Source organism: Rhinoderma darwinii, chromosome 4 (genome assembly GCF_050947455.1).
Source record: "Rhinoderma darwinii isolate aRhiDar2 chromosome 4, aRhiDar2.hap1, whole genome shotgun sequence".
Lineage (NCBI taxonomy): Eukaryota > Metazoa > Chordata > Amphibia > Anura > Rhinodermatidae > Rhinoderma > Rhinoderma darwinii.
This window is the reverse complement of record NC_134690.1, coordinates 29054602-29063708: the sequence shown is the minus strand read 5'-3', so window position 1 is coordinate 29063708 and position 9107 is coordinate 29054602. Positions and strand designations below refer to the sequence as shown.

General features: G+C 36.6%; 1 protein-coding gene across 3 annotated transcripts in view; it reads left to right on the top strand.

Annotated features, from left to right (window-relative positions):
• The first annotated feature begins 102 nt into the window (after window positions 1–102).
• PLA2G7 (phospholipase A2 group VII) overlaps window positions 103–9107 on the top strand; it is a 52030-nt gene continuing 43025 nt past the window's right edge. The window contains exon 1 of one of the 3 annotated variants that reach the window (XM_075860962.1): window positions 103–260. Coding sequence is in view for 1 of the 3 variants with exons in the window: in XM_075860960.1 (XP_075717075.1) it covers window positions 4325–4561 (237 nt within the window). In the remaining 2 variants the exon portion in view is untranslated. Of the gene's footprint in view, window positions 261–4187; window positions 4562–4585; window positions 4658–9107 lie in introns of those variants that run through there. The other 2 variants (XM_075860960.1, XM_075860963.1) reach the window with 2 other exon arrangements.

Sequence of the window (9107 nt, the reverse complement as noted above, 5' to 3'; positions counted from 1 at the left end):
AGATGACTTCTGCCCCAGTTATTAGCACCGACCTCTGGAATGAAGGAAGGAAAAGTTGAGTCCCTCCCCCGTCACCGGTGAAAAAGTCAGGAAAGAAGCTGTAACCTCCCCTCTACTAATACACAGCACAAGCCTGGACTGAGTCAGCTGGAGGCTCACAACACAACACAACACAATTCAATACTGCTGTGAGGGAGCCCGGCCGGGATCACAACTGGAAGTTGAGGTGCTGCCAATTCTGCTGGAAATCCCGTAAGAAGGTTTGGAAAAATTTGATGTATTTCTATATGTACAGGAAGTCAGGAAATTTGCTGTCAGCTTGTAATCATGACTGTATTGTGTTAATGCAGACCCTAATGGTCTCCAATCTGTGAATGGCTAGCCGTTGTGAAACTACAACTCCCAGCATGCCCTGAATGTACATATTTAGTGTGCAGAGTGTGGCTGGAGTAATGGAGCTCTAAACCTAAAAGATGAAGCAGCTTTAATCCATTTTCTGCTTCATCTTTACTTTCCTAGCGCCTCTGTCTCCTCATCGTAGCGCCTGTCACCTCATCCTAGCACCGCTGTCACCTCATCCTAGCGTCTCTGTCACCTCATCCTAGCGCCTCTGTCACCTCATCCTAGCGCCGCTGTCACCTCATCCTAGCGCCTCTGTCACCTCATCCTAGCGCCACTGTCACCTCATCCTAGCGCCACTGTCACCTCATCCTAGCGCAGCTGTCACCTCATCCTAGCACCTGTCACCTCATCCTAGCGCCTCTGTCACCTCATCCTAGCGCCGCTGTCACCTCATCCTAGCGCCTGTCACCTCATCCTAGCACCTGTCACCTCATCCTAGCGCCTGTCACCTCATCCTAGCGCAGCTGTCACCTCATCCTAGCGCCGCTGTCACCTCATCCTAGCGCCTGTCACCTCATCCTAGCACCTGTCACCTCATCCTAGCGCCGGTCACCTCATCCTAGCACCTGTCACCTCATCCTAGCGCCTGTCACCTCATCCTAGCACCTGTCACCTCATCCTAGCGCCTCTGTTACCTCATCCTAGCGCCTGTCACCTCATCCTAGCACCTGTCACCTCTTCCTAGCGCCTCTGTCACCTCATCCTAGCGCCTCTGTCACCTCATCCTAGCGCCTGTCACCTCATCCTAGCACCTGTCACCTCTTCCTAGCGCCTCTGTCACCTCTTCCTAGCGCCTCTGTCACCTCATCCTAGCGCCGCTGTCACCTCTTCCTAGCGCCGCTGTCACCTCATCCTAGCGCCTCTGTCATCTCATCCTAGCGCCTGTCACCTCATCCTAGCACCTGTCACCTCTTCCTAGCGCCTCTGTCACCTCTTCCTAGCGCCTCTGTCACCTCATCCTAGCGCCGCTGTCACCTCTTCCTAGCGCCGCTGTCACCTCATCCTAGCGCCTCTGTCATCTCATCCTAGCGCCTGTCACCTCATCCTAGCACCTGTCACCTCATCCTAGCGCCGCTGTCACCTCTTCCTAGCGCCTCTGTCATCTCATCCTAGCGCCTCTGTCATCGCATCCTAGCGCCTCTGTCACCTCATCCTAGCGCCTCTGTCATCTGATCCTAGTGAACAGCAGGGATTACAGCGATCAGGCTCGACTGATCGGATATTGATGGCATATCCTGTTTGTGCGGAGACAACCCATTTAAGTGTCGGTATCTCAATTCAATCCGTGTTACTAACTTGAAGGGGCTGTCCTATGACAACGCTTTTTTAGTTACTTTTATTTCCTGGTGATAAGAATTAGACGTGGGGTCCTGACCACTAGGGAAATGAGGGCTTTCAACTTTCTGACTGTTTTTGACAGTCCCATTCATTTCTCAAGCTGGGAATGAGGACTCTCATCTTTGAAGAGTAACGGTCGTTTCATAAAACTTTTGACATAAGTTTTGATCAGTGGGGTCTGGGTGCTAAGAACCCCACTGATCACTCAAACGAAGGAGCAGAAGAACTCAGCCAAACACTGCGCCACTTGCTGTAATAGGAAATTCGTCTCTCCTCTGAAAGGCGGTGTTAGCTGGAGCGGCCTCATAGAAGTCTATCAGCCCATCTTCGGCTAACCCCGTCTCTATGAGGAGAGATGAAGAAATACTGTTACAGCCAAAGGGGCTCTACACTCAGCTGGGCACTTGTGCCCCTTTGTTTCAGCAATTGGTAGGGGTCGGACTTTTACCGATCAAAACTTCCGAACTATCACTGACATGTAAAAAGTTTTATGTTACCATTTAGACCGTTTCCGTTTTGCGGCTTCTGTGTGCTGTCCATTTTTATCGCGTAGCCATGCACCAGAATGGGTGAAACGGACCGCAAACACAGACAAGTATAGGACCGGTTCTATCATTTGCGGAACGGACACACGGATCCGCAAAAAAACAAAACTGTGCATGGCCCTAATGATTGGTTCAGTATGGTATCCGCATAAAAAAACCGGATAGGACGCTAAGAAAAACAACAGTGTGCATGAGCCCTAAATGACAGGCCTTAAAGGGGAATTTTACATTGATGGTCTATCCATAGGATAGTTCATCATTGTCCGGTGGGCGTCACCCAGGACCCCCGCCAATCAGCACAATAAAGGGTCCACGTCTGATATGTTCTTCGATGTGATGAAGTGGATATTTCATATTGTGCACTTCTGGACAGAGCGGAGCACCTCCTGGATGTTATATATATATATATTAGGCTTCGGATTATGGCTGCAACATCCAGGCCACCCTCTATTACCGTGGTTTACTCAGCCAGACTATGTGACGTCATGTCTGGGGGTGACTAGTGATAAGGAATCTCCTTGTATAGACGTCATTCCTTACGTCGTAGTCCCTGTGATTCACGTCCAGTGTTACGCACTTCTTCCCCGGGGACATGGAAATGGAATTGTATAGAGTGAAAACGTCAGAAGATTTCAGGGCTCGGCTGTTGCGGGACTGGTTTTCCTGCTTATAGGGGATGATTGAGAACTGGTTCTCCTATAGACATGCTATTAAAAGACTAGAGGTACGAGGCACATTGGGGAATGTGGTGAGCCACTATGGAATTTTAGGATAGTGTGCGCCATATCCCTCTACACGGCGCAGGTACTGTGATCCGGCCGCAAAAATCGCAACTCAGAAAAAAAAAATCTTATACTTACCCAGAATTCTGTGTTTCTTCGTCCAGGCCGGCCTCCTCTGATGTTTCATCCCATGTGACCGCTGCAGCCCGTGATTGGATGAAACGTCATCCCGGGAGGCCCGGCTGCAGAGGGATGCGTCACCATGACTACGGTTAAGGACCTGTTCACATCAGCGTTGGCTTTCCGTTCCAGGTTTCCGTCGGGTGAACCCCGCAACGGAAAGTCAAACTGAAACCACAGTTTCCGTCACCACCCGGAACGGAAAGCCAACGCTAATGTGAACAGGCCCTAAGTATGACACTTTTTTTTCTCCCCGTGCTGTGTTCCGCCGCGGATATTTCAGCCGAAAAACTGCACCACAATTTTGTTTTTTTCGTCTGAAATTCCAGGGCGGATTTGCTGTGTACCTTTACGCCGCGTATCCTCCCTGCCTGTGTGAACTTACCCTAAAGGGGCTGCTCCAGGGTCTGTATTGAGGATGAGGAGGCCTTGTCTTGTATTTAGGGGTCTACATTCATTTTGCACTTTTTGTGGCTCATTCTCCGATATTTCGAGTGTATTTGAGCACAGCACGTGAACGTGCCCTCATGGCATATCCGAGGCCGCCACATAAATATATTCACACAATGCAGTCATTAACACTATGGTTTTAATGCGATTGCGTTTCCCGTATGTGGCCCCCTCACGCTCGCCCTCCGCCTGGATGCTGCGGCCGGAGATGTGTATGAAATATTTTGTGGCTATGCCATAAATGTCCAAGATGGAATTAACCCTTTAAATATTGCCATTTGGGGGCGTGTCCTATATATAAACAGGCGGAGCATAAGGGTCCACTCACACATTGAGGTTGAGGTGCGGATAGAACCACAACCGAAAACCACATACGTTTTTAACGCGATTTGGTGCATTTTTTTTATGCCGTTAAAAACACAACCGCACCGAAAATCTAACCAAAGCGCGGCAGTACGATGTGTTCAAGTGGTGTGAGGGACCCTCAGGGAATGTTTAGAGGTAGCGCTCATGCTGCGTCTTTTTGCTGCAGTTTTCCGATATTATTGACATCTCTGAATCTTTCCATGACATCACTGTGAGCATGACTTATAATGCAGAAACGGCTTCATGACGGTTACAGGAAGCCCCTCGTTCTCTCTCATTACCGGGCAGTGATTGCAGGAGGCTCCCCTGTATGTATATAGCATGTATGTATATAGTATATATAGATGTAGGATGTATAGACATGACTGCGGTGTCTTCCTGATGGCCGGTAATACACTGCGCATACACAGCACACAGGAAGCCTTGTCACACACTTCCTATAGCCCGCCCTGTGCTGTATCACTGAGGTCTGCTGTATCACTGAGGTCTGCTGTATCACTGAGGTCTGCTGTATCACTGAGGTCTGCTGGCTCTGCTGGACACGGTTATGATCCTCCGGTAATTATAATGATACTACGTTCTTGACAGGATTGGGCGGGAGTGACGTCACGGCTGTGTGTAAACAGGGCTGCCCACACTAGTCTGCAGGGAGTAGTGAGTAATGTAGATCATGTAATGTAGTGTATTATATATAGTGTGTAATGTAGTGTATTATATATAGTGTGTAATGTAGTGTATTATATATAGTGTGTAATGTAGTGTATTATATATAGTGTGTAGTGTAGTGTATTATATATAGTGTGTAATGTAGTGTATTATATATAATGTGTAATGTAGTGTATTATATATAGTGTGTAATGTAGTGTATTATATATAGTGTGTAATGTAGTGTATTATATATAGTGTGTAATGTAGTGTATTATATATAGTGTGTAATGTAGTGTATTATATATAGTGTGTAATGTAGTGTATTATATATAGTGTATAATGTAGTGTATTATATATAGTGTGTAATGTAGTGTATTATATATAGTGTGTAATGTAGTGTATTATATATAGTGTGTAATGTAGTGTATTATATATAGTGTGTAATGTAGTGTATTATATATAGTGTGTAATGTAGTGTATTATATATAGTGTGTAATGTAGTGTATTATATATAGTGTGTAATGTAGTGTATTATATATAGTGTGTAATGTAGTGTATTATATATAGTGTGTAATGTAGTGTATTATATATAGTGTGTAATGTAGTGTATTATATATAGTGTGTAATGTAGTGTATTATATATATATATAGTGTGTAATGTAGTGTATTATATATAGTGTGTAATGTAGTGTATTATATATATATAGTGTGTAATGTAGTGTATTATATATAATGTGTAGTGTAGTGTATTATATATATATAGTGTGTAATGTAGTGTATTATATATAGTGTGTAATGTAGTGTATTATATATAGTGTGTAATGTAGTGTATTATATATAGTGTGTAATGTAGTGTATTATATATAGTGTGTAATGTAGTGTATTATATATAGTGTGTAATGTAGTGTATTATATATAGTGTGTAATGTAGTGTATTATATATATATAGTGTGTAATGTAGTGTATTATATATAGTGTGTAATGTAGTGTATTATATATAGTGTGTAATGTAGTGTATTATATATAGTGTGTAATGTAGTGTATTATATATAGTGTGTAATGTAGTGTATTATATATAGTGTGTAATGTAGTGTATTATATATAGTGTGTAATGTAGTGTATTATATATAGTGTGTAGTGTAGTGTATTATATATAGTGTGTAATGTAGTGTATTATATATAGTGTATAATGTAGTGTATTATATATAGTGTGTAATGTAGTGTATTATATATAGTGTGTAATGTAGTGTATTATATATAATGTGTAGTGTAGTGTATTATATATAGTGTGTAATGTAGTGTATTATATATAGTGTGTAATGTAGTGTATTATATATAGTGTGTAATGTAGTGTAGTGTATTATATATATATAGTGTATAGTGTAGTGTATTATATATAGTGTGTAATGTAGTGTATTATATATAGTGTGTAATGTAGTGTATTATATACAGTGTGTAATGTAGTGTATTATATATAGTGTGTAATGTAGTGTATTATATATAGTGTGTAATGTAGTGTATTATATATAGTGTGTAATGTAGTGTATTATATATAGTGTGTAATGTAGTGTATTATATATAGTGTGTAATGTAGTGTATTATATATAGTGTGTAGTGTAGTGTATTATATATAGTGTGTAATGTAGTGTATTATATATAGTGTGTAATGTAGTGTATTATATATAGTGTGTAATGTAGTGTATTATATATAGTGTGTAATGTAGTGTATTATATATAGTGTGTAATGTAGTGTATTATATATAGTGTGTAATGTAGTGTATTATATATAGTGTGTAGTGTAGTGTATTATATATAGTGTGTAATGTAGTGTATTATATATAGTGTGTAATGTAGTGTATTATATATAGTGTGTAATGTAGTGTATTATATATAGTGTGTAATGTAGTGTATTATATATAGTGTGTAATGTAGTGTATTATATATAGTGTGTAATGTAGTGTATTATATAGTGTGTAATGTAGTGTATTATATATAGTGTGTAATGTAGTGTATTATATATAGTGTGTAATGTAGTGTATTATATATAGTGTGTAATGTAGTGTATTATATATAGTGTGTAATGTAGTGTATTATATATAGTGTGTAATGTAGTGTATTATATATAGTGTGTAATGTAGTGTATTATATATAGTGTGTAATGTAGTGTATTATATATATATAGTGTATTATATATAGTGTGTAATGTAGTGTATTATATATAGTGTGTAATGTAGTGTATTATATATAGTGTGTAATGTAGTGTATTATATATAGTGTGTAATGTAGTGTATTATATATAGTGTGTAATGTAGTGTATTATATATAGTGTGTAATGTAGTGTATTATATATAGTGTGTAATGTAGTGTATTATATATATATAGTGTGTAATGTAGTGTATTATATATAGTGTGTAATGTAGTGTATTATATATATAGTGTGTAATGTAGTGTATTATATATAGTGTGTAATGTAGTGTATTATATATATATAGTGTGTAATGTAGTGTATTATATATAATGTGTAGTGTAGTGTATTATATATATATAGTGTGTAATGTAGTGTATTATATATAGTGTGTAATGTAGTGTATTATATATAGTGTGTAATGTAGTGTATTATATATAGTGTGTAATGTAGTGTATTATATATAGTGTGTAATGTAGTGTATTATATATAGTGTGTAATGTAGTGTATTATATATAGTGTGTAATGTAGTGTATTATATATAGTGTGTAATGTAGTGTATTATATATAGTGTGTAATGTAGTGTATTATATATAGTGTGTAATGTAGTGTATTATATATAGTGTGTAATGTAGTGTATTATATATATATAGTGTATAATGTAGTGTATTATATATAGTGTGTAATGTAGTGTATTATATATAGTGTGTAATGTAGTGTATTATATATAGTGTGTATGTAGTGTATTATATATAGTGTGTAATGTAGTGTATTATATATAGTGTGTAATGTAGTGTATTATATATAGTGTGTAATGTAGTGTATTATATATAGTGTGTAATGTAGTGTATTATATATAGTGTGTAATGTAGTGTATTATATATATAGTGTGTAATGTAGTGTATTATATATAGTGTGTAATGTAGTGTATTATATATATATAGTGTGTAATGTAGTGTATTATATATAGTGTGTAATGTAGTGTATTATATATAGTGTGTAATGTAGTGTATTATATATAGTGTGTAATGTAGTGTATTATATATAGTGTGTAATGTAGTGTATTATATATAGTGTGTAATGTAGTGTATTATATATAGTGTGTAATGTAGTGGATTATATATAGTGTGTAATGTAGTGTATTATATATAGTGTGTAATGTAGTGGATTATATATAGTGTGTAATGTAGTGTATTATATATAGTGTGTAATGTAGTGTATTATATAGTGTGTAATGTAGTGTATTATATATAGTGTGTAATGTAGTGTATTATATATATATAGTGTATAATGTAGTGTATTATATATAGTGTGTAATGTAGTGTATTATATATAGTGTGTAATGTAGTGTATTATATATAGTGTGTAATGTAGTGTATTATATATAGTGTGTAATGTAGTGTATTATATATAGTGTGTAATGTAGTGTATTATATATAGTGTGTAATGTAGTGTATTATATATAGTGTGTAATGTAGTGTATTATATATAGTGTGTAATGTAGTGTATTATATATATAGTGTGTAATGTAGTGTATTATATATAGTGTGTAATGTAGTGTATTATATATATATAGTGTGTAATGTAGTGTATTATATATAGTGTGTAATGTAGTGTATTATATATATATATAGTGTGTAATGTAGTGTATTATATATAATGTGTAGTGTAGTGTATTATATATATAGTGTGTAATGTAGTGTATTATATATAGTGTGTAATGTAGTGTATTATATATAGTGTGTATGTAGTGTATTATATATAGTGTGTAATGTAGTGTATTATATATAGTGTGTAATGTAGTGTATTATATATAGTGTGTAATGTAGTGTATTATATATAGTGGGTAATGTAGTGTATTATATATAGTGTGTAATGTAGTGTATTATATATAGTGTGTAATGTAGTGTATTATATATAGTGTGTAATGTAGTGTATTATATATAGTGTGTAATGTAGTGTATTATATATATATAGTGTATAATGTAGTGTATTATATATAGTGTGTAATGTAGTGTATTATATATAGTGTGTAATGTAGTGTATTATATATAGTGTGTAATGTAGTGTATTATATATAGTGTGTAATGTAGTGTATTATATATAGTGTGTAATGTAGTGTATTATATATAGTGTGTAATGTAGTGTATTATATATAGTGTGTAATGTAGTGTATTATATATAGTGTGTAATGTAGTGTATTATATATATATAGTGTGTAATGTAGTGTATTATATATAGTGTGTAATGTAGTGTATTATATATATATAG